General features: G+C 36.3%; 1 protein-coding gene across 1 annotated transcript in view; it reads right to left on the bottom strand.

The window, feature by feature from the left end:
* Positions 1–26,737, bottom strand: part of trpc3 (transient receptor potential cation channel, subfamily C, member 3) — a 60,422-nt gene extending 33,685 nt beyond the window's left edge. Inside the window, exons 1-3 of the mRNA XM_073820104.1 lie at positions 26,577–26,737; positions 20,034–20,799; positions 11,392–11,577 (exon numbers count right to left, since the gene is read on the bottom strand). Of these exons, the coding sequence (XP_073676205.1) occupies positions 11,392–11,577; positions 20,034–20,799; positions 26,577–26,737 (1,113 nt within the window). The remainder of the gene's footprint in view (positions 1–11,391; positions 11,578–20,033; positions 20,800–26,576) is intronic.
* Positions 26,738–27,569: the final 832 nt, after the last annotated feature.

The raw sequence follows: 27,569 nt of genomic DNA, 5'->3' as shown, positions 1-27,569 counted from the left end.
CTGCTTCGGAGGTCAGCAGAAAGGGAATGCTGTCTCCAAACAGAGGTTGGCCCATTGGGTGGTAGATGCCATCTCCCTGTCATACTTATACCAGGGAGAGCCTTGCCCCTTAGGTGTTCAAGCCCACTCCACACGGAGTGTTGCCTCATCCTATGTGTTGGCTCAAGGCGCCTCACTAGCAGATATCTGTAGAGCTGCGGGCTGGGCGACACCTAATACCTTCGCTAGGTTCTACAACCTCCGCGTAAAGGGGTATCCTCCCGTGTCTTAACATAAGACTTCAGGTGAGTGGGAGGACGGCTGGTGTCGGCTTGCTGCGCCATTCCCACGAGGATCCGTGCGCTATTTTCCCAGGATGTAGCCCTCCGGTGAACCCTGGGTCCTCCATGCCCTGCAGTCAGGCCTAGATGCGGAGTAGTTCCTAACTGTGCTCCTGCCGGGTCTCCTTCGCCCCGCAGGTTGTAGCAATATTCTCAGTATTTTTCCAGCGGTCAGCCAGAAGGCTGCTGTTTCCCTCGTATATCCCTAAAAATTATGGATATATTTGAATTTACTTTCATTTCCACATGTAAAGATCTCATGTGCTCCGCGCCCCCCAACCTCTGCTTCAGTACAACTGGCATCCCTGTGGGGCCCCCTCTATTGGCCCTCAGGGCGTTGGGAAGGTTACGTATACAATAGCCACCTACTGACACGTCCGCCTGTCAGCACGTGGGGTTGTGCGTAACGCGGCGTCACGGTCGTGGCCTGTTCCATAGGGTCTGTTCCCATATGTAACGTCGTAGTGAAACGACTAAAGGGGAACGTCTAGGTTACGTAGGTAACCCTTGTTCCCTGAAGGATGGAACGGAGACGTTACATCCCCTGCCACGCCCTGGCGTCGCGCTGACGCCGGCTCGATCCGGCTCCTCAGCGAAAACCTGAATGAGTGGTGCGTGCCGCCATCTTATATACCCGTATGTACGGGGGAGTGGCTTGGCATGCAAATACCACTCGCCAATGTTCATTGGCCTTTTGAATAAGGCTCAGAGATGATTGGTCTCTCAAGTGAGTTCCCAAATGTAACGTCTCCGTTCCCTCCTTCAGGGAACGAGGGTTACCTACGTAACCTAGACGTTTCTGATCGTACAGATAAAAGCAGTACATCAATCAAATCTGTAAAGGGTCTACTTTTATTTGTATACACTCATAATAACAAAAAATTGTGATTTTGCAAAATAAAGAAAACAAACAGGGTGTGCTGTCTGCCGTGTTGGTCTCTGTGATCTTCATTCAGAAATGGATCATTAAAATATACTATAACTCAGACATCACAGCAGAGTTATTAGCTTATTTGGCTGCTATTACTTTAAGAGCTACCACTGTGAACGCGACAAGCACAGTTTAACAGATAAGGTTTTAAATAAAGGGTTACTGTGTTTATAATAATTCTATTAAGCAAGGCTCCATTAACCCTCAAAGACCGAGACAGCCGCCCGCGGCTAAAAATAACTATTGTTCTTAAATGTTTAAAGGAACACTCCACTTTTTTTGGAAATAGGCTCATTCTCCAACTCACCCCGAGTTAATAAGTTGATTTTTACCGTTTTGAAATCCATTCAGCCGTTCTCCTGTTCTGGCGATATCACTTTTAGCATAGCTTAGCATAGATCATTGAATCCTATTAGACCAATAGCATCCCGTTCAAAAATGACCAACGAGTTTCCATATTTGTTGTATTTAAAACTTGACTCTTCTGTAGTTATATCGTGTACTAAGACCGGTGGAAATGCAAAGCTGCGAGTTTCTAGGCTGATAAGATTAGGAACTACACTTCCGTTCCGGCGTAATAGTCAAGGAAGTTTGCTGCTGTAATATGGCCGAAGCAGGCGGAGTATTATCAGAAATGAGTTCCCAGCTAGTTTAGCATTTGCACATGTGCTGCGTGGTATTACTGCTCCTGCTTCAGCTCCTGCTTCCTACTACATGTCCCGGTAAAATAGATTCTGACGCAGACTACAGCCAGCAGATCCATCTATTTGGTTGTTATTATGTAACTAATTCTTACATAGTTTTTAAGGATTATTTGCACAATTTTTTGGTTGCACTCTGTATACTTCTCTCTCATTTTGTGTGAAGTTTGTGAATGACTTATTTTTTTGTTGCACAAGACAATTTGTGCAATTTTCTTATTACTTTCTACACTGTTCGTGTTTATTGTTCATCCTCGGATTAAGAATATATTTATCTGAAAAAGTAAATAATTTTTACTGTGTTTTGCTATATAACACTGTTTCTGCTATGACTTTACTCCTGAAACGGGTTTGAACAGGTCTATATTGTCAATAAACTAAATTGGCCTGTTTTTCACTGAAAATCGCCTATAATAATATTGTAATAAATGACTATAACTTGCTTGGGGAATGTTATATATAGACAAAATTTTATTTGGAAGTGTAAAACATCTAAATACAAATTTTAAAAGAAAAAAATCCGAACTTCAGGAGTTTTTGTTTGAGTACACAGTAAAAAAAAAAAAACACCCAATTGTCGCTAGCATTTTTCCTAAAATTCTGGAAATTCACTAATTTTTAGACAAAACAAAAGGAAAATTGTAATTTTAAATTAGCTAGATATTAAGTTCAAGTTCTTATGTTTATAATGATATATGACAATTGATGCTAACTGCTAGAATAGGTCTGAAAAAACAAAGAAATATACAGGTGCCTCAGGTGCCCCAAAATGTTCTAGGTCTTTAAGGGTTAAATTGATCAAGTGAGAGTAAAGACATAATGATGAATTTGCTGTTTAATAGCATCTGGCATGACCATAAATACTGGAATATGGTCTTGTTTAAAAATTTAACTTAAAACACGTAACTTATCTGGACCGAATGGTGCACAAATGAGTTCTGTTCATTATTATGTTATGTGGAACCACTGAAAAATGAACTGGACAGTAAGGACAATAAAGAAACTCTGAAAACTGTTTGGTGATCCAGTCCTGCTCTCAATTACTCAATTAAGTAAATAAAATGTCTGAAATGGCTCTGAAACATTTTAACCTGTTAATGAGAAGTTTTGCTACCAAAGTTCATGAAATCCCTCTCCATTTCACGCCAGTGTCAGAGAATCCAACACGTGTTTTATGGGCCACGTACACACAAACGCCACCTCCAGCTTGCCTGCCGTTCCCTATTAAGGTAGTAGGTTAATTAATTTGAGTCCTGAGAGAATAACAGGTGTTAATTTCACGCCTGTCCTATAAACCCCTTCCCACTATAAATTATGAGGCTCAGAATAAATTACTTGAAAATACATCCACATAATTATATGAAAGAATGTGAACTCAGGACGAGAGAACGGCTATGAATAACATACCACAATTAGATTACTGAGGAGAGACGGAGAGAGAGAATGAAATTTCTTAGAATGGGGACAACCAGTTTTAGTGCTTTCGGTTTCATTTAACTCATATTTAGCATATTTAATATAATTAACTCATGCATTGTCTGCACATTTTATGAACACTTTACTGTAATAAACAACAGAATTACTTACAAAATTGTAACCCTTCAATGTTTTCTGAACCTGTACCATGTTAAATCCAGTACCGCGTCTCTCTAACCTCCCCTGAGCCCATTGAGTTTTAATAGACTCCCTAAAGCATGTGGTGAGTTTGGTGGGGGGTAATTGAGAATGAATGTTGGAAAGTCACAATATGATTGGATCAACTGTGATTGGTTAATGTGATAAATCCCACCTCTGACTCACACACTTAGATATAATCACTTTGTTACATCAAAATAATATTTAAAATTACACAAAAATATGATCTGTGGGAGTTTTTAGTGAGTAATCAGCTTTGGAGAAATTGAAAGTAAATCTGCTGGATGAAAATTTCTGGTTCTCAAATCTGATTGGCTGATAAAAGTGCAATATTAGAGCGATATCAGAATTCCAAGCTTGCGGTACTTTTTACAGAGATTGTCATTGCGGACGCCCAAATCCAGTAAAATTTTATAAACATTACTGTTTTTGTGCCGCGGAATGTATTTTTAATGAGTTTTCAGGTGAGAATTTAACGATGGTCTTAGGTCTCATTAATCTATTATTTGTTCCAGAGAAGATAGTTTTTGCAAAATCGCATGTTTATGTAAATTCAATGTTGTATATCAGAGCACTGCCTTTGTACTTTTGACTGAATTGCCAACAACTTTTATGATGGCTGTTGTTGTTGTTGTTGTTGTTGTTTAATAAATAGTATTATTCAATAAATAATATTTTATATAAATAATAGTATTTAATAATAGCATTAGTATTGAGAAACAGTGCATGTTCATAATGGTGATTTTAGTTAAATTTTTCCGCCATTAGATGACGACAAGAAACAAAAGTTAACGTTATAAACAATAGTTATTTTTAGTTTCAACAACAGCTGAGGCAGTAAACAAATGCACTGAGCAACAAAATCACCCTTAACAGATGAAAGGATATTAATGTTACGACAAAGATAATGCTTTCCTCAGTAGATATTCAAACTAATGTTTATTGTGAATACAAGACTGATCTGAAGAATGAATGCTGTAACAGATGCAGGTAATCACTCTCGCCCAGTCCATCTCTTTCTCATAATACTCTACTATACATTATACAATGAGCTTTTAATACAGTAATACAATAAGTTTTCAATGAAGCAATTTAACGTTTCTTCATTACTAGTTCTAAAGTGACGTTTTCGAATTAGTAACGGAGGCAACTTTAGATTTGAATCCGTAGTGGAAGGAAGTAATTCTGCACAAAAAGGGCTTTTAAAGTCACTCCGTTGTTATTTTGTTTAGGTAATTACATCAAAGGTAATTACATCAAACTGTTGTATAAACACAGTATCACATGGGTAGATGTGAGATATTGGCTGTATATCGGCACACTGTGATTACCTAAGGCTGAATCACAGTCGTGCCGATATACAGCCATATCTCACATCTACCCATGTGATACTGTGTTTATACAACAGTTTGGTGTAATTACCTTTGATGTAATTACCTAAACAAAATAACAACGGAGTGACTTTAAAAGCCCTTTTTTGTGCAGAACTAAAAACAACATTTACAACATTTACATTTACATTTATTCATTTAGCAGACGCTTTTATCCAAATTGGGAATACAACAAGTGATTCATCCTAAGAAGGCAGATCAACATAAGAAGTGCTCAAAAATACCATATATCAGGCGTTGTTAGATGAGTACAGGCTAGAGAGGGAAGATCAAGACTGATCTGAAGAATGAATGCTGTAACAGATGCAGGTAATCACTCTCGCCCAGTCCATCACTCAAAAAGTGAAGAATCCATAAACACGTCATTCTAGCAGGTATACTGTGTCCCATCCAAACAGAGAGCATCACATTAAACGCTAACACTCTATTAAAATAATTTAAATCCCTGGAGAAGCATCACAGACATTATTGTAATTCGCTAAACTGTGCCTGTCTTTTCCAAGATCATCATCCGTGGCCCGCGGTGGCCCTTTCACTCCTGTCATTAGTCAATGAGTTCAGCCTGCAGGGACAAACCGACTCATTACAACACAGCTATCAGTGTCAAACACATCTATTTCACTCGCCTTCAGAGAAAGATGACACTTGTTAAAGTCTAAATGTCTGAAACAGTGCTTGTGTAAATGCTTGTGTTTGGACTGCCTCCACCCTGCCACAGCAACCATGACACATACTTTACAAGAAAATGGAGGAAAAAGATTTATGAAAGCAAGAAGGAATAATAAATCTCATACGCGAGTGGATGTTAAACCCACAGCAGAGCTTACAGGAGGGATGAGTCATAACTAGAAACCACGAGAACGCCCAGGAACCATCCACAATACCCTAGTAACCATAATATATGAATAAAATATGATATCTAAATATATTTAATAATTTAAACAGTATTATAACAAATATTGGAATCGGGGACCTTCAATTTGTTGATCCCCTTTGAACTCCACTATATGGAGAAAGTGGAAGGTTTTTCTCAGAAACCTTAATTTCTTTTCGACTGAAACAAGAAAGACATCTTGGATGACAAGGCGGTGTGCAAATTATCAGGATTTTTTGTTGATGCTGCTGTTTCCTGAATAATGTCACAGCAAGGTCATGCAGCACGGTTATGATTTTGGTAGATGGTCTGTGATCATTCACTGTCTCCTGGTGTGCATGAGATCCATTGGTTTTGTCAAGAGCAGCCGTTGGGGTTTGGTGTTTCTGCTGATAAGTAAATGCTGCTTGGAGGGAATCCAAACAATGGTGACAGACCATTGAAATGGTTCCCGAGGTGTTGTTTTCCTCTCAGGTTACACTAACAAAAAAATGGCATAAGCTTCCAACGGCCTGGCGAAGCTCCAATTTGATCAGGGTGCACAGGTTTATATCTGTCTGCTGGTAACGCCAACAAACTCACAATGCGATGACGCAACTCAGACTGCACCAGAGAGGCTAATTACGTCCTTGAGGAACAGCTTCTGTCTCTCTTAACATCTCATTTCTCTCCTTATTTAGACAGAAAACAATTTGTCTGCAGCACAAACTCAGAAACCAAATACTGTTTAAGATTATTCATGCACATTTATTACAGTATTTTTTCTAAAACGTTGACATGTCCATTTTTCTTGTTGTGATTAGAACATTATTTAAAGGTTACAAAAACATTTCTTAATCTGCTAACTTTATTTTTACCAAAAATATGGTTGAAGACAAAAGTTTACATACACCTTGCAGATACAGCAAAATGTTAATGATTTCAACAAAACAAGACGGATCATACAAAATGCATGTTTTTTTTTTATTTAGTACTGACCTGAATAAGATATTTCACATAAAAAATGTTTACATATAGTGCACAAGAGAAAATAGTAGTTGAATTTATAAAAATGAGCCTATTCTTAATACTCTGTTGTTACCTAAATGATCCACAGCTGTTTTTTTTTGTTTTTTGTTTTTTTTGTTTAGTGATAGCTGTTCATGAGTCCCTTGGCAGTTAAACTAGCTGCTGCTCAAATTGTTCAGGTCCCACAAATTATTTGTTTTTTTAGCATTTTTGTGTATTTGAACCCTTTCCAACAATGACTGTATAATTTTGAGATTAATCTTTTCACACTGAGGACATCTAAGGGATTCATGTGCAACTATTACAGAAGTTTCAAACGCTCACTGATGCTTCAGAAGGAAACACGATGCATTAAAGGAACACTCCACTTTTTTTTGGAAATAGGCTCATTCTCCAACTCCCCCTGAGTTAATAAGTTGAGTTTTACCGTTTTGAAATCCATTCAGCCGTTCTCCTGTTCTGGCGATATCACTTTTAGCATAGCTTAGCATAGATCATTGAATCCCATTAAACCAATAGCATCACGTTCAAAAATGACCAACGAGTTTCGATATTTGTCCTATTTAAAACTTGACTCTTATGTAGTTATATCGTGTACTAAGACCGGTGGAAATGCAAAGCTTCAATTTTCTAGGATGATAAGATTAGGAACTACACTCCCATTCCGGCGTAATAGTCAAGGAAGTTTGCTGCCGTAAAAAGGCTGAAGCAGGAGCAGTAATACCACGCAGCACATGTGCAAATGCTAAACTAGCTGGGAACTCATTTCTGATAATACTCCGCCTGCTTCGGCCATATTACGGCAGCAAACTTCCTTGACTATTACGCCGGAATGGAAGTGTAGTTCCTAATCTTATCAGCCTAGAAACTCGCAGCTTTGCATTTCCACCGGTCTTAGTACACGATATAACTACAGAAGAGTCAAGTTTTAAATACAACAAATATGGAAACTCGTTGGTCATCTTTGAACGCGATGCTATTGGTCTAATAGGATTCAATGATCTATGCTAAGCTATGCTAAAAGTGATATCGCCAGAACAGGAGAACGGCTGAATGGATTTCAAAACGGTAAAAATCAACTTATTAACTCGGGGGGAGTTAGAGAATGAGCCTATTTCCAAAAAAAGTGGAGTGTTCCTTTAAGAGCTGGGGGTAAAAACTTTTTGAATTTGAAAATCAGGGTAAATTTACCTTATTTTGTCTTCTGGGGAACATGTAAGGCTCTTTTGTAGCTTCTGAAGAATATGATATTTTGGCAAAATAAGAAAAATGTACACATCCTCATTCTGTTCAAAAGTTTTCAGCCCCTCTAAATGCATCTTTTTACTTTTGTCTGAAACATCAGTGAGCCTTTGAACCTTCTGTAATAGTTGCATATGAGTCCCTCAGTTGTCCTCAATGTGAAAAGATGGATCTCTAAATCATGCAGTCATTGTTGGAAGGGGTTCAAGTAAACAAAAATGCTAAAAAACAAAAGATTTGTGGGACCTGAAGGATCTTTATGACAAATAGCAGGCAGTTTAACTGTTCAAGACAAACAACAAACTCATGAACAACTATCACTAAACAAAACAAAACAAACAAAAAAACAGCTGTGGATCAAGAATCAAGTGTATGTAAACTTTTGAACAGGGTGATTTTTATAAATTCAACTATTATTTTCTCTTGTGGACTATATGTAAACATATTTTATGTAAATATCTTATTCAGGTGAGTAATAAATACAAAATAACATGCATTTTGAACATTTTGAACATTTGAACATTTATTTTTAATATTTAAAGACAGTAATATAGTAGTATATATATTTTTAATTCAGCAACTCACCATCATTACTGATTCTGGTCAAACATGCAGTCCATTTGAATAGTTAACTTGTTTACTATTCTTCGAAACCTTTGAAGAATCTAATGACTGCAATACGCTTGAACCAAACAAATATTTCTTGCTTGAAGTGACAGTACAGAGCCATTCACATCGCTGAAAGTAAACAATCGCCCACTGCATGACTTTTAATCTAACAGGCTGCACTTCTCAGGCATTAAAAACACACAGCGACCGTCGAATTAATCATTGTAATGCGGACGGTTGACTCTAAACTCATTTCCTAACACAACCCAGAGCCTCACACTCCACATCCTCCTGGGAGCGTTTAGAGCTCTTGAAATCTCATCTTTAAATTACACTTTTTGTCAGGGTGGCTGCGTTAAGGCTGTGCGGTGCTGGAGCTGTTAGCCTGATTAACGCTTCGCCGGATTGCGTCCCTGACAGTGTGTTTGTGTGTTTGAGAGAAGGGGACGACGTGTGTGTCCGGTGATTAAACAAAGCTAAGTCAGCACAGAGGATTATTCACACTTTCACAATAAAATACATGTGATTAATTGCGGTCCTCTTTATCTACTTCTCTCTGCTTCATGTCATTACATTCCCAGTGAAAATCCAAGACATGCTTTAACCAAATATCTCAGGCAATGTAAATCAAAGCAGCTTTGACAAACGCCAGTCCATGTCAGTCCTAAATAATGTTTTACACAGAAGCTTTTAGAAACACTCATTGTCATTTTATAATTACATATTAAGGTCAACAATCTCCAGCGATGCATACTGTGTTGTATGAATCTATTTCTTTATAATTGCATTTTTCTGTCGATAAACTCTGAATACACATTCTGCAGCAAAATAAATATGCCATAAATTACTCATGCCCGTTTCTGTCCGAAATGCCATCATATTGATAATCGGTATTGTTTGTTTGTTTTCCTGTAAAGTAAATAATCTAAAACATCCTTTTTATGCATTGATGCACTTTGAACACTGCAGCAAAATAAATACAACAACAACACTATTAGTCAAAGGCTTGGAATAATTCAGATTTTGTGTTTTTGAAAGAACTTTCTTCTGCTCACCAAGGCTGAATTTATTTGATGAAAAATGCAGTTATATAATATTATATAAATATAATTTCTAATAACTGTTTTCTATTTAAATATATTTTAAAATGTAACTTATTGCTGTGATGCAAAGCTGAATTTTCAGCATCCTTACTCTAGTCTTCAGTGTCACATCTTTTAGAAATTCAGAAATCTTTCTAATATGCTGATTTGCTGCTCATTAATTTTTTATTATTACTGGTACTAAATTATCAGTAATAGAATATTAAAACAGTTTTTGCTAGTTTTTTTGCTACTTTTATATTATAAACAACAACATTTATTTGAAATTGTTTTGTAACATTATATATGGCCTTACCATCACTTTTGATCAGATTAATAGCTGAATAAACTTTTTTTTTTCTGATCATAATGCTGAATCCACCATTTTGTCCAACAAACAACCCAAACAGGAGAGTTAGATTAACATCAGTAGACTAGTAGTGGAGACAGCATGACTCTGATGTTCATTTATGTTTATTTTATGCTATAACTACAGTGGGGAAATAAATAATTTCATCCCCTGCTGATTTTGTACATTTTTGTACGCACTGACAAAGGTATGATCAGTCTATAATTTTAATGGTAGGTTTATTTGAACAGTGAGAGACAGAATAACAACAATCCAGAAAAACACATTTCAAAGAAGTTATAAATTGATTTGCATTTTAATAAGTGAAATAAGTATTTATCTATCAATCAGCAAGATTTCTGGCTCACAGGTGTCTTTTATACAGGTGACGAGCTGAGATTAGGAGCACTCACTGAAAAGGGAAAGCACATGTACAGACTGTCTGAAGTTTGCTAACGAACATTTGAATGATTCAGAGAAGACTTGGGTGAAAGTGTTGTGGTCAGATGAGACCAAAATCAAGCTCTTTGGCATCAGCTCGTTGTGTTTGGAGGAGGAGGAATGCTGCCTATGATCCCAAGATCACCATCATCACCGTCAAACATGGAGGTTATGCTTTGGGGGTGTTTTTCTGCTAAGTTGAGTGAGAACCTCCTTCCCTCAGCCAGGGCATTGAAAATGGGTCGTGGATGGGCATTCCAGCATGACAGTGGCCCAAAACACATGGCCAAGGCAACAAAGGAGTGGCTCAAGAAGAAGCACATTAAGGTTTTTGAGTGGCCTAGCCAGTCTCCAGACCTTAATCCTGAATTAGCTGAAGGTTCGAGCTGCCAAACGTCAGCCTAAAAATCTTAATGACTTGAAGAGGATCTGCAAAGAGGAGTGGGACAAAATCCCTCCTGAGATGTGTGCAAACCTGGTGGCCAACTACAAGAAACCTCTGACCTCTGTGATTGCCAACAAGGGTTTTGCCACCAAGTACTAAGTCATGTTTTGCGAAGGGGTCAAATACTTATTTCACTCATTAAAATGCAAATCAATTTATAACTTTTTTGAAATGTGTTTTTCTGGATTTTTTGTTTTGTTTTTTTGGATTTTTTTCAGATGATCGGTTTCACATGCCGCTTGAACTGAGGCGACTGGAAAATATGCAGTGAAACATACATCGCAGAGCAAAGACAGAGCAGGTTACTTTTGGTGGTAAAGTCTCAGCTTGCATCTGCATTGGCATTATTAGATGGTCACTTGCCTTCTTAACCTCGTATTTAATGGCCAGTTTGACTCGACTGAGCAGAGAGCGATGATGCTGGCCTTCTTCGAGCTCGGCGGATATATCTCCGTTCAAGATGGCCTCCACCTCCTCTGTGTCCCTGCACAGATCCAAAACGCCAACCACAAAGTCTTTACACTGCATTGACAGCTTCCTGTAGTCATTCTGCAGAGAAGGAGAGAAAGAGCAGAAAATGTTTGTTTAACCACTGTAAAACAAGAGCTCACGGTCCACAGGGGCCTTTCAGGTGAAAAGGTTGTCAGGCTTGAACAACCACTGCAACAACTGACTCAAGGGCATCAGGAGGAGATGGAGAATTTGTCAGAATCCATCAGACTCCAAACACAACACCATTTAGCCCTAATAGCTTTCATGGAAAGAGAATAAATGAAACACACTGATCTAGTTTATTTAGGAGATTCTGCCAAGATTTGTCAATTTTTCAAAGGGGAGGTGATTGTAATGACTGTGACATTTACGCAACAACTGCAATTATCTTCGGTTTTGGCTAAAGCGATGTGCTCCTCTGTTCCTGGAAAATGTATTTGTCCTTGAATAGTAAATGAGACTTTAAGGTCACTGACTGCTCTCCTTTTTGATATCAAAACACTGACATTACAAAACAAATGTTTTAGTGGATGAGCAGCAAAACCTGATGTGAACCTAAAAATATTTGGATGTTTAAATATTTATTCATTAGTCATTTCATTAGATAACAACGTATCAAATCAAGTATTGGGATTTGTGTGTCAGATGCTGCAGAATCATTTCTGTTCATTAACTTCAAAATTTTCTTCATCATGTTTAAAGTGTCAGTGTTTTCAGCTGGTGTTTTTTAGTTGATGTATGTTCACACAGATCACACAGATGTCCAATCAGAGGATGAAAATCTGCTGAAAATGCACTCACCCTCAGGCCATCCAATAGATGAGTTTGTTTTTTCATTGGAACAGATTCTGAGAAATTTAGTTTTACATCACTTGCTCACCAATGGATTTGTTTTCTACAAACACACAGTTTTTTTTGCTTCACAACATGCTAACTGATGGACTGGAGTGGTGTGGATTACTTGTGGATTATTGTGATGTTTGAATCAGACTCTCATTCTGACGGCACCCATTCACTGCAGAGGATCCACTGGTGAGAAAATTACTTAAGGCTAAATTTCTTTGATCAAATATGAATATATTTTTCATCAAATTTTCATTTTTAAAACTATTTCTTTAAAGATTAAAATATAAAATATACATTTTTTTTTTGTCAAATGTTTGCTTGTAAAATGCTTATATCTAATGATTTTAGACATTTTCACGTCTACTTAGGTGTCCAAATAATTTTGGGTCCACTTTAAATATTTTATGTTGTTAGAAAACTCTTTGAAACAGAACAAGTTCACATATTCATAAAATGCATCACACCATAAAACAACAGAAAATGGTAAACTAAAGCCAACATGAAATCAAAACTCAACCTATATACTTCCATAGCACTGGGTCTATTGTAAATTGACTTACTGGTGGATATTATTTAACAGAACTCTAGCAATGTTTCCATCAACCTGTTTTATATGCATTTTTAATGCCTTATATCCCACCCTATATTTTTCTCTAACCGGTATTAGGTAAAATAGTTTGTGAAAGGAATTTCATGTTGACTAATGCAGCTTTGAAGAGACATTAAAAAGTTAATACACAAAAGAACATATGGATACCCGTTTCCACCACTGAATAAAAAAGTTAAAAAGGTTATTGCAACTTGTTATCTCACAATTCTGACTTTTTTTCCCAGAACTGAGTGATACAAACTCACAATGTTGACTTTTTTTTTTCTTTTCGCAACTGTGACTTTGTATCTCGCAATTCTGACTTTTTCCTTAGAATTGTGAGATATAAACTCAAGTTATAATGTCCAGTTCTGAGGAGAAAAAAAGAGACTGATATGTTCACAGAATTGTGGGTTTATGTCTCACAATTCTGACTAAATAACTTGCAATTGCAAGTTTATATCACAATTCTGACTTCATTTCTCAGAATTGCGAATTTATATCTAGGAATTCTGACTTTATAACTTGCAATTGCGAGTTTATATCACGCAATTACAACTTCATTTCTCAGAATTGCAAGTTTAAATTGCAATGACTTTATTTCTCAGAATTACATGATATAAACTCCCAATTGCAAGTTATAATGTCAGAATTCTGAGATATAAACTCATAATTCTGAGAAATAAAGTCAGAATTATGCAATATAAACTCTATTCTGTGAACATATCAGTCTTTTTTTGCAATTGCGAGTTTATATCTCACAATTCTGTGAAAAAAAGTCAGAATTGCGAGATACAAACTCGCAATTGCGAGAAAAAAAGTCAGAAATTGGGAGTATATATCCTGCAATTCTGACTTTATATCTTGCAGTTCTCAGAAAAAAAAAATCAGAATTGTGAGTTTATATGACACAAGTGCAAGAAAAAAGTCAGAATTGCAAGTTTATAGCACACAATTCTGAATTTATATCTCACAATTGTGAGTTTACATCCCAGAATTCTGACTTTATATTTAGCAATTCTGACTTTATAACTCGCAATTGTGCGTTTATATCTCGCAGTTCTGAGAAAAAAGTCAGAATTTCGAGTTTATATGATGCAATTGCGAGAAAAAAGTCAGAAATGCGAGTTTATGTCTCGCAGTTCTGAGAAAAAAAGTCAGAATTTCAAGTTTATATGACGCAATTGCGAGAAAAAAAGTCAGAACTGCAAGTTTATGACGCAAGTGCAAGAAAAAAGTCAGAATTGCGAGTTTATAGCACGCAATTCTGAATTTATATCTCACAATTGTGAGTTTCCCAGAATTCTGACTTTATATCTAGCAATTCTGACTTTATAACTCGCAATTGTGCATTTATCTTGCAGTTCTGAGAAAAAAAAAGTCTGAATTGCGAGTTTATAGCTTGCAATTCTGAATTTATATCTCACAATTGGGAGTTTATATCCTGCAATTCTGACTTTATATCTTGCAGTTCAGAAATGTGAGTGTATATGATGCAATTGCGAGAAAAAAGTCAGAATTGCGAGTTTGTCTCGCAGTTCTGAGAAAAAAAGTCAGAATTGTGAGTTTATATGATGCAGTTACGAGAAAAGATTGCCAGAATTGCGAGTTTGTCTCGCAGTTCTGAGAAAAAAGTTTATATGATGAAATTGCGAGAAAAAAAGTCAGAATTGCGAGTTTATATGACGCAAGTGCAAGAAAAAAGTCAGAATTGTGATCAATTCTGAATTTATATCTCACAATTGTGAGTTTATATCCCAGAATTCTGACTTTATAACTCGCAATCGTGCGTTTATATCTCGCAGTTCTGAGAAAAAAGTCAGAATTTCGAGTTTACATGACGCAATAGCGGTAAAAAAGTCAGAATTGCAAGTTTATGTCTCGCAGTTCTGAGAAAACTGCAAGTTTATATCTAGCAGAATTGCAAGTTAATGAAAAAAAGTTAGAATTGTGAGTTTATATCTTGCAGTTCTAAAAAAAGTCACACAATTCTGACTTAATATCTCACAAATGTAAGTTTATATCCCACAATTCTGACTTTATATCTAGCAATTCTGACTTTATAACTCGCAATTGTGAGTTTATATCTAGCAATTCTGACTTTATACCTCGCAAAAAAGGGTCAGAATTGCGAGATGTAAACTCAGCAAACAAATCTCACAAAAAGTCAGAATTGTAAGATAAAAAGTGCCAATTACCTTTTTTAATTTTTTATCCAGTGGCAAAAACAGGCTTCCATTTAAACAGCATGCCAACAGTTTTTACAAACAAACAAACAAACAAAAAGAAAAAGTGATGAAGTGATGGAGTCTTAAGTCTTATCTATTTCCAATAACAACTATGTTTTCTAAACTCTCTAGAAGAAGATCTTGGTTATTGATTCCCTTTACATAATTTAGCGGTTTCATAAGAGTTGGGTTGTTTATGTGAATCATCCTGGGTGATTCTTTGACTTCTTCATGACTGAATTATTCAACCGTAGCACCATCAATCTTTTACCATGAGGACAAGTCAATACCTCACTTGTTAACCTCAGATACACTCAAGTCATGATGCCGAATGGTTCTTTGCTTCATTTAAAAACAGTATTGACTGTACTGAATAAGCATAATCAAACAGTATGCAGTCCTCCACAGGGTTCACCTGAGAGACATCAGGTAGACGTCATATCAGTGTGATCTCCCAGCATGCACTGCCGCTGAGGTTATGTTTAAATCATTACATGCTGTGTGCTTTATTGTTCTCTGTGGGAGAATATTATACCTTCCCACACCACCAGGATGACAACAACCTCTGTTCAGCATGAGAAAAACAATATAAAAACAATATAAAAACAATACTGACCATATGTTACATGAGAAGCAGACATCAGACGTCATCTGTTATCAAATGTATGATGGGTGTATAAAAGTTCCATGTGACAATGTGACATCTATTTGCTCGATAAGGCAAAATGTAAAAGTATACATCAAGGATGAAAGTAAGTTTTAGATGAATCTCAAAGAAACATGTCCAGGTCATATTTCACTCTAAAATCAATTTAAAAAATATTAAATATTATATTTAAAATACTATGATTAACTATATAACTAGATAAAAATATATAAAATATTTTCATAAAGAAAATGGCGTCTAATTTTGATTATTTTCAAACTGTAGCAAATGGATTCCACTTCTCTCCAAAATCCAAAAATAAATAAATATACCACCTTTATGCTAATTTAAATAAAATTAATAAAACATGATGTATAAATACATTTTTTAATTTACAACAACAAAAGTTTGATTTACAGAACTAGGGTCTATTTAACTGCATAAAAACAATGTCACAATGCAAAAAAAAATCTTATGATTTTACAAAAGCTCTTCATTTTCTTCATGCAAATTTTTAACTTTTTAATTTCGTTTGAAATATGACCTGTTCTAGACAGGCTTTGTGAGATTCACACATTTATGCATCATTATATGGTTCTTTGTGCATCAGTGAGCTTTGAATACATGAGTTCTGCAGCTTAATAAAATACAACAAATGATTCATTCTGAAATAAAGCTCTTGTACTGATACAGAGCTGAAGAGAGAGCTCAGTTTATCTGAAGAGAATCTCTGGCTCTGCGCTATATTAAACATTTCTCTCGATTCTGCTGCTGCAAGAACTGATAGCGATTCAGCGTTTCGATTGTCCAGACAGACAAGCAGACAGGCCAGCCTTGACATAAGAGCAGAATCAGCAAGCATGACATTTAGTTACTGTTAGTCTGAGTTAGTGAAAATTATGTAGTCAAACATATTTACCAGAAAGAAGGCATTGTGCTGCGGTGTCTCTTTATTACGGTTCTTTTTATCCTGTCGACGGCGGCAGCACACAAACACACACACGCAACAGAAGTTAAAAATGCTGTTAAAATGGAGATAAATGTTAAGATAAGTGAAGCAAACATAAGATGAACCCTGATTCTGTGAGAGTCTTGGATGGAGAAAGAAGTTTAAAGTTTGACATACATCAAAATGCAGCTTGCAACTGGCCATGTTCACACTGCAGGTTCTTTTTCGAATAGGACAAACTGACTCAATTCAGTAAGGGAATCAAATGTGTTCTCAGCTTTGAATGATCCACTTACTAAATCTAATTCAAATCTCATTTTGTGAATATTTTTGATGGATTCATCGAAACCAACTCATAATTTGTTCACGAATCGGACAACACGGTTTGTGCTGTGTTTGTTGCTCCGTCATTTTTTAAAGATGTGATTAACTCATGCAATCTAACAAAAAATGAAAAAAAGTGTATTTTTACACAGTTTTTTTTTTACCAATTTGTTCGTATTTGATAAGGTGGCTAATATGAATTCAACCAACCTCACTCATATGATTTTGTATGTTTTCTGTGTGCAAAATTAAAAATGTGATGAGTTTGAGATCATTTTGTGAATCTTTCTTAACTCATAAGAGTCTTTTATTCATAAATCAGATATCACAGTTTACGAATGTATTATTTCTATATGCAGTGTAATAATCTAGGAGATTAATTCACTCTTATATATTAAACGGGTTGTGACTCCTAGAACTCTGCAGTGTGAACATGGCCAAAAAATACATTATGCAAAATGCTTAAGGGGAAATAAGTCTGCTGTAGATTCAAAACATTCACAAGCACATTTAAATAAAAGTGTTTAAAGTAGAAGCATCAAATAAATGACAAAACTGCATTTTTACAAAGTTTTTTTTTTCTCGACTGTATTTTCAATGCCATCTAACATACGACACAACTCATGTACGACAAACCGTACAAATTCATATGAGCCAGATCGTATGAATTCCTACGAATTTGCCACCTTGTAAAATATGTATTGTTTTTTACAAAAATGTAGAAATTCGTATGAATTAGCCACCTGAATATGTACGAATTGCTGTGAGATCAGTTGTTTTATCGGGTGTGAATCAGGAGTAACTTCTGTATTAATTTTATATGCAGTGCAGTTAAATAATTAATTACATTCATTCACTATTTAAAAGTGGTTGTGATTCTAAAACCTATGGAAGTCTGTTTCCACCACTGAATAATAAAAAAGTTTTGCCGAATTGTTATCTCACAATTTGGACCTTTTCCTCAGAATTGTGAGATATAAACGTACAATTGCAAGTAATAAAGTCAGAATTGTGAGATATAAACTGGCAATTCTGAGAAATAAAGTCGGAATTGCATGATATAAAGTCAAAATGGCAAGTTATACAGTTACAATTGCACGATATAAACTCGCAATTGCGATTATAAAGTTAGAATTCCAAGATATAAACTCGCAATTCTAAGAAATTATGTCAGAATTGTGAGATACAAACTCACAACTGCGTGAAAGAAAGTCAGAATTGCGAGATACAAAAAGTCGAAATTGCAAGAAGAAAAGTCAGCATTGCGAGTTTATATCTTACAGTTCTGAGAAAAGTCAGAATTGCGAGATGTAAGCTTAAATTTAAATAAAAAGCCATGGTGTTTATGTTGTAAACTTAAAACTATGATAGATGGGCCATGATAATCCAGTCTCACAAGTGAGTTTAAGATCGTTTTTGTGAATCTTTTTAAGTGATTCATCAAAACTGACTTATAAGAATCTTTTTTTCATGAATCAGATATCACAGTTTGCGCATGTATTACTATATGCAGTGTAAAAATTTAGAAAAATGAATTTGCTCTTCTATAGTGGTTGTGACTCCCGTAACTTTGCAGTGTGTACACGGCTAATAAAGAAAAACTATTATGCAAATCAAATTAGAACATTCAAAACAAATAAAAAGCCATGTTATTAAAGGATAACTATTGCCAAAATACAACCTGAGCTGTTTTTTTTTTTTACTGTAAACGAGACAAACTTATATCTAAAAGCATAATTACGACAAACAAGCCGTTTTTGAGATTGACCGTGATTTCGTTTTGTGGTCAGTGGCCGGTGAATGGGAGTACTAGGGGCATAACTTTGAGCGCATCAAAATCAATATTTTTACAACACTAAGAAGACTCGACACACCATGAAACTTTGCTCGAAGTATCACCTGGGTCTCTACACATGAACTCGAGCATTGAGAACATTGTTTGTGTACACAGAGTTTGTAATTCCCCTGCTGAAAAAAACAGCATATGCTGGTTAGGTAGGTTTTGGTGCTGGGATGATGGTTTTAGCTGGTTTATGCTGGTCCTTTGCTGGTTTATGCTGGTCCTTTGCTGGTCCTTTGCTGGTTTATGCTGGCCATTTGCTGGTTTATGCTGGTCCTTTAATGGTTTATGCTGGTCCTTTGCTGGTTTATGCTGGCCATTTGCTGGTTTATGCTGGTCCTTGACCAGCAACATGACCAGCATAAACCATCCCAGCACCAAAACCTACCTAACCAGCATATGCTGTTTTTTTTTTCAGCAGGGTCACTTTCACTGTTTGAGTTTCCGCTCGCAGTCGTCTTGCCAGTCAAGACGTGTCGATCTCCGAATGTGAATGAATGGACTCCATAGGACGAAATATTAGGCTTATATGAGGCTCTTTTTACAACTAGAAGGTTAATATTGTTTTTCACTTGTGACAAAACAACGAATTAGCCGTGCATTTATATGGAAATATGCTTTAGGAGCTATCCATCCTCGCATTCGGAGATTGACACCTCTTGACTGGCAAGACGGCCACAAGCGGAAACTCAAAACAGTGTAAGTGAGTTGTTCAAAACCTTTCTTTTTAGTAAACTCTGTGTACACAAACAATGTTCTCAATGCTCGAGTTCATGTGTAGAGACCCAGGCGATACTTCGAGCAAAGTTTCATGGTGTGTCGAGCCTTCATAGTGTTGTAAAAATATCGATTTTGATGCGCTCAAAGTTATGCCCCTAGTACTCCCATTCACCGGCCATTGACCGCAAAACGAAATCACGGTCAATCTCAAAAACGGCTCAGTGTCGTAATTATGCTGTTGGATATAAGTTTGTCTCGTTTGCAGTAAAAAAAAAAAAAAAAAACAGCCCAGGTTGCATTTTGGCAATAGTTATCCTTTAAAGCAAAAACAAAAGTATGTTAATCTAGACCCACAGTAGAGCCCACCCTACCTTAAACTCTTTTTCGATGTTAGCGAGTTTGGCAAGCTCATTGCTCAGCTCCAGCGCGGTCAGAACAGGGTCTTCGCTGGACAGAGAGAGATAAGCCGGACTGGCCAGTCCACGGTATGCATTTATCCTGGAGCGCGAGTGGCTAAACGAGTCCTTCCTCTGCTTCTCCGTGCAGTCAGCGCATTTGCAGAAGTAATCGTGCGGCCGCTCGATCCTGGCGCCCTTTAACAGCAGCATGTGCACAACTTCGTATTTCTGGCAGTGGGCGGCCAGGATAATAGGCGTGATATCGGGCGAGAAACGTGTGCCGTCCTCGTCGTATGAGTAAAAGTCGTCGTCTTGCAACTCGCAGGGGCTACGGGTGAGTCGTTCCCCGCCCGCGAAGGACGGATGTCCCAGCAGGGCCTCCACAATACGTACATAACCTTTGGAAATTGCCAGCAGGAGCGCATCCCCGACACGAGCCAGGTTGTCTCGACGCAGGAGCAGCTCGGTGACCTCCAGGTGTTCATTGCCAACGGCCAGCTGTAACCCGTTTTGTCCCATGTAGTCGACACAGTTCACATTGAGAGTGGGTGATTCTTCCAGCATCTTCCGGACCACCGGAATATTTCCGTACTCTGCCGCATCCAGAAAGCGTTCCTCCTCCGCCGTGAGGCTGCTGCCACGGGCGTTGAACATGAACGCTGGTCCGCGAACAGCCTGTCGTCGGCCCTTTTCGCGTGGTAGGGTCATTCTGCGATGGGGGAAAGTATCTGAAGATTTCCTGCAATTGAAAAAGAAGTGTTTTTACCTCATGAACATTAGTCAGGCTCATCCAAGTGGAAGTGACTTTCCCTGCTTGGGCTGCTTGATTATATCTCACGCTTTTGACAAATTTCCAACAAGTTGACTTTCTCACTGAGAGCTGACAAGTGGTTTATCATCAGGGATGTGATCCCACAGGGACGGAAACCAGAAGGTGATTCGGGCTGGATGCTCCTGCTGAAGGCGAAATCCCCCTCTGGTTTTTAATAGCTTTTTAATGAAACGCAACAGATGCCACAATCAGACAACAGGTGAGTGTCTTATTGGAGTGACATCTGTGCTTAAATCAAGCTGACTCACATTTAGTAAGCACACAGAGTGAAGAGAATGTATAATAGCAAAAGTAGCCCAAATGAGAGTGAATGGAGTTAAAGAAGTAGTTCACTTTCAGAACAAAAATTTACAGATAACCACCAAGATATGGTGTTTTTTGAGGAAAACATTTAAGGATTTCTCTCCATTTAATGAACTTCTATGGTGCCCCTGAGTTTGAACTTCCAAAATGCAGCTTCAAAGGGCTCTAAATGATCACAGCCGAGGAAGAAGGGCCTTATCTAGCAAAACAATTGGTTATTTTCTAAAAACATTTATAACTTATATACTTTTTAATCTCAAACGCTCGTCTTGTCGAGCTAGACAAGATGAGCATTTAAGGTTAAAAGTATAAAAATTGTAATTTTTTTTAGAAAATAACCCATCGTTTTTCTAGATAAGACCCTTTTTTCCTTGGCTGTGATCGTTTAGAGCCCTTTGAAGCTGCATTTTGGAAGTTCAAACTCGGGGCACCATAAAAGTCCATTATATGGAGAGAAATCCTTAAATGTTTTACTCAAAAAACATAATTTCCTTACAACTGAAGAAAGAAAGACATAAACATCTTGGATGACAAGGGTGTGATGACAATATGTACTAATTTTAGCAATGTTAAAGGATTAGTTCACTTCCAGAACAAAAAAACGTTCAAAAATCTCATTTTCGTCTTGAACTTCAAAATCATACTACAACGCTGTTTTGCCTTTTTTTGTAAAGGGCATTTGATCTTCTTTGTATGTTCACTATGTAAACACTGAGTTGGTACTTCTGCAGCGGTGTAGGGTGATTTTGAAGTTGGGGAAGAAAATGAGATGGGAGTTTTTCTACATACCCTAACTGTATTGACCTGAATCACACAGACTAGGCATGCACATAGCTTGAAGCTGCATTTAAACTGCATTTTAGAAGTTCAAACTTGGGGGCACCATACATATCCATTACATGGAAAGAAATATTGAAATGTTTTCCTCAAAAAACATAATTTCTTTAAGACTGAAGAAAGAAAGACATGAACATCTTGGATGATAAAGGAGTGAGTAGATTATCTGTAAATTTTTGTTCTAAAAAGTAAATTAATCCTTTAAAGGGTTGGTTTAACCAAAGATGAAAATTAGCCCATTATTTACTCATCCTCAAGGTCTCCTAGGTGTATATGAATTCCTTCTTTCAATCGGAGTTATATAAAAAATTATCCGGGCACTTTCAAGCTCTATCATGGCAATCAGCGGTTTTTGTTGGTCAAAAGTCCAATAAAGTGCATCCATCCATCCATAATAAAAAAGGGTCTCACATGGCTACGGAGAGAGAATAAAGGTCTCCTTGCAGTGAATCAATGTGTTTTTGTAAGAAAAATATCCATACTTAAAATGCAATAATCACTTTTTTCTAGCTTGCGCAAATTGTTGTACAAGAAAGACACCCCAGGCAGATGACGTAGGATGTCGGCATTGCACATGTACCTGTGAGTCTTGTGAAAACCAATGTTTGTTTACAGGAGCAAAGGAAGCAATGTTTCCTTACTTTAGCAAAGGAAAACCAGTCTCCCCTTGGCTTATATCAAAGCCTTCAACATTTTTCTTTCCAAATCCTCATTTGTACTTCTAATTTGTGATCGTTGTTTTGTTTACCTCTGGAAATGGATATTATTCTGACAAAAATGCATTGATTCGCTCCAGGAGACTTGTTGTACTGGACTTGTTTTAGACTGTTGACAAGAAACACTTGTCCATTGCCATAACAGCGCTTGGAAGTGCCAGGCTAAATTTTGATATAACTCCGACTGGATTCGTCAGAAAGAAGGAAGTCATGTACACCCAAGATGCCTGGAGGATGAGTAAATAATGAGCTATTTTTTATTTTTGGGTAAACTAACCCTTTAATAATATTGGCCTGGTGGATCTAGGCCTGTTGACATCTTCAGACATCATGACACTTTTTCAAAAGGCACCCTTTAATTTCTCTACAATACAAAAACCATTCAAAGATTTTGGAAACTTGGCACTAGAACTTTCCCAATTGCAAAAGCTTATTCTGAGAGGATTTTCACACTTTCTGACTAAAGATTTTCTATGGCTTTTTCACAGTCATTTGTGATTACTGATATTTAAAAAATAATTTTATAGAGACAGCACTCACAAAGAGCAATTTCTGGTTAAATAGAGCAAAGCAAGTATGGAAAATGTTTATATATATTTAACACATTCTAGAATATACAGTCAAACCAACATTTATGCTTTCTCACATTATCACAAGTAATTTGCTATAGTTTAGAAAATGGTAATAAAAATATGACAAGAACTCAGAGTTAAACTGTGTCAGAACAAATTCATCTTGATAATGTAAGATAACTTTGACAAATTAGGCTGAATAGCTGTCAATTTAAGTACACAATTAGATAATACTGATTTAGATCAACTAATTACCAAGCAATTCTAGATTTTGTTTAGTCTGTGGTGTAAAAAGTTCACATTAGCAATTAAAGAAAAAACACTTGAGCAAAACATGGTCAGGTCAAAGTGTTTGAATACTTATTAGTTTTACTGGTAGTCTACTGTATGAAAATATTATGGGTATAACATGTCAAAGTTTACTTTATTTTGCTATCCTTGCTATCCATTATTTACTACATACATTACTTGGTGATAAAGCAGGATGTGAGTAAATGAACACAGCATGAGTTTGTTTAATTTAAAGACTGAATTTATAGTCTGAAGCGAGATGGACCCAACTGCTGGATTTGCTTGAGCGGGGAAATTCATTTCACACAGGCCGGGTCCCTGGAGCTCCAGACACCCACGTCACCAGAGGCCAGAAAGGAGAGGAAGCATTCAACTCGAAACTTTCCATGCAGACACTTCTACCATGCCAATTCAATAATTCGGTCTCCACTAAAACCCCTCAACTAGCAAACACAGAACCTGACTTGAATCTGCTCTGGACTGAGGTTAAACTTTCTACTGTGTATCTTGCAACCAAAAATGTAAATTCTAATATATTTGAGCTTTTTCTTTGCATATTCAAAATTCCAAATACGTTTTATGGATTTGGCGGATGCTTTTATCCTGAATTCAATAAATACAATTATCCAGTCCATGTATTCCCTGGGAATCAAACTCATGACCTTGGCATTTACTTGAACTTCTCCTAACTTCTCAAGATCTTTTTAGGCTTGGAAAACAACCAAATTCAACTTTTACTCAAGAAAGCATATTCTAATGAGAATAGGTTTGTATTTGGTTTGACAGGAATTTATGGAACTGGTTATTAATTTACGGAACTTTAGAGGAATGATTGGTGTTCTAAAAAATCACTATTTATGATAATGCTGGTGTAAAAGGTTACCTGTGGTAAAAATAAATTTGACCAAGGCAATCAGAAATTCCTTGTTGTGTTAACACATTTGGAGAAAACATGGATGAGGAAGCAGAAAATTTGAGCTGAAGCTATTTCTATTCCTCTCATTAAAACACCCTGTCCATTATTGTGAAAAATGGATCGATTGGCATAAATTATGCAGCTCGTTGTTAATCAGGTGCAAATGTGGGAGTTTAAACATGCTTAAAATGTAAAAAATGTGCCTTGTGACGCACGTTCATTTTCAATCATACAGACACTCATAATCAAGACTGAGGAAGGCTATCTGTCATTGATTCTGCAGGCCGCAACTCTATTTATCCAGAAAGAACATGCTGTCTTTGAAAACGTAAGCATCTGTGGGTATTTCACAGTCTGGACAGCATGTGCACAGCACATCCACCTCTAATGAGATGCATCAGTCACACAAATGGTCATTTTGACTCAGTGATATATTGTAGTCCATTTCCAGTTCTGAATTAATTATCATGTATATCCTGAAAAGCAAATGTCAGCATTGAGGTTACATCAAGATGCGAATTGACAGGCATCGTAATTCATTAGTGGCCACATTTTACTATATTATTTATCACCCATTTGCACTATTTGTGCTATAGACATGAACGGTACATGTGTTATACTTTTCTTATTGATTGGACTTGTCTGATGCATGAACAAATGGGTGAAAATAATTCCAATATAAATTATTTTAATAACAAGACATTATACTTATAATTCAATAAGGTTAGAAGAACGGCAGATAGTTGCCAAATGCTGATGTACAAAGCTTGTCGCATCATACCCAAAAGGACTTGAGGCTGAAAATGTGCTTTAGCTAAGTACTGAGTTAAAGGTATGAATACTTATGCAATGTATTAATTTCAGAGTTTATATATATATATATATATATATATATATATATATATATATATATAATTTAGTTGTGACAATTCTGTTATTTGCTTTGTCATAATGGTGTATGGAGTGTAGATTGATGGGGAAAAAAGTAATTTAAAGCAGTTTAACATCAGGCAGAAACAACATAACATGAGAAAATAAAGGGTATGAATACTTTTGCAAGGCACTTTATATGATTGATATTTAAATACTGTACTAAAATGACAAAAAAACACAAGAAAACATTTCCTGTAAGAAACAACTTCCTTTAGTGTTTTAACGTGAGTTAAGTATTTATTTATTTTTTTTAAAAATAATTGCAATTTATTATGTTATTTTATTTTTATTTTATGTTATTTAATAGCAAATAATGCTAATTAAAATAATATTTAATAGCATTATCTGATGGTGGAAATAACATTTGAAACATTTTTGGAATAAAGTTAAATAAAGGCTAAGTTTTTGCCTTGTATAATCTAGCTTGCATTTTATGTGCTATATTTTCCAACATTTGTTGCATAATTAAGCAGAACTGTATCTTGAGAGGAAATTATGCACATTTAAAATATAGTTACAGATATTTACCTGGATTTTTCTTTGTTTTCTCACATTACACGTTCAATTAACTTTTGAAAAACCTTTAAATAAGCCCGACTAGTTCATTTCAGGTAGGGAAATTGCTTTTTTTATTTTTTTGAAAATTGCTAATGAAGACTGAAGACTGACTTGTTATTTTATGTTTAAAAATGCCCCCAAGGAAGATTTAGTGAGATTTAGCTCAATTAGGAAGACAATATATCGTTACAGTAAACCCACAGTATTATTCTTTAGTGGAGAAATGACCTTCCACTAGGTGGAGCTTTAAGGTTCATATTATTACATTAGAAAATCAACAGGAATATTTCAACAGAAAAAAAATGACTTAAATGCATCTTTAATGTATTTTAATAAATAAAATAAAAAAATCAGTGAGTTAGTGTTTATCACTTAAGAGATGACTATGAAACGTAATATTTTAAGCATTTTTTTTACTCAAACAAATGTACAGAAATCTAATTTATAATACTTTTCATGACATTAAAATGATTTATTCTGCCTTTTCTTGATCTCTTGCTTCATCACCGAGATCAGAGACATTTAAATGTGAGTTTGTAGAGTTGTATGAACACTCACATGTTGTACCGGTAATATCCCGATGAATCCCTGACCGTCGTGACGGATTTCAGGTGATGTGCGTCCACACCGCCGTTCTCCTCTTTCCAGCACTGCTCATCTTCATCCTCAGAAAACGACACTCTTTTCTGGTATTTGGATCCTCTGCCTTTCATGGACATCCAGACAGCGGCTGTGAGAGCTGCTCCGGGACTCCAGCGCTGCTCACTGCAGGTGATGCTCTGACTCCAGCATCAGAATCGGCGTGTGTGCGTGCGTGTGTGAGAGAGAGAGATGAGAACAGCAGGCGACTGAGAAGAGAGTCCACCAGCCCTGCCCACATTCAGCAGTTCTCATTATTAACAAGACAAGCAGAGGTCACGGGGTAGTCATGTGTCCTAAATTAATTATTATTCACTATTAGAGAATACATTTTTTCAAAGAGTTTAGAAAAATCTGACAAAATTGTTGTGTTATGAAATAAATACTGTTATGTTATACTTTATATAAAATAATGCTAAATTATTTTAATAAAAATAGTTAAAACATTTTATAGCACTATATAGCCTAACATTTACTTTAAATTTCAAAAAGCTGATTACTCACTAAAAACTCCTACAGATCATGTTTTCATGGCGTTTTAAGTGTTATTTTGAAATAACAAAGGGGTTATATGTAAGTGTGTGAGTTGTTTCCTTTTTTTAAAATTAGTCTTTCCACTCATGCCATTGTTCATTCAGACTGATTGTTAATATGGAACGTGCACAAACACAAGAGGCGGGATTTATCGCATGAACCAATCACAGATGAACATAACCAGTCATATCCAATCATATTGTGATGGAGACATTGCCGTCTTTTCCATGACTTACCCAAATTCATTCTTAGGGGAGCCGAGAAAGCTGACTCCCGCTATAACTTTACATGCTGGTGTGGATGTTGTGATTTATACAATTACTGTTATATTTTGTAATACTGGCATTGTTTTAATTTTGTACTACGATTTTTTTTCCT

This window comes from Garra rufa, chromosome 16 (assembly GCF_049309525.1).
Source record: "Garra rufa chromosome 16, GarRuf1.0, whole genome shotgun sequence".
Taxonomy (NCBI): domain Eukaryota; kingdom Metazoa; phylum Chordata; class Actinopteri; order Cypriniformes; family Cyprinidae; genus Garra; species Garra rufa.
Note: the sequence above shows the minus strand (reverse complement) of the source record. Positions and strands in the feature narration are given on the sequence as shown.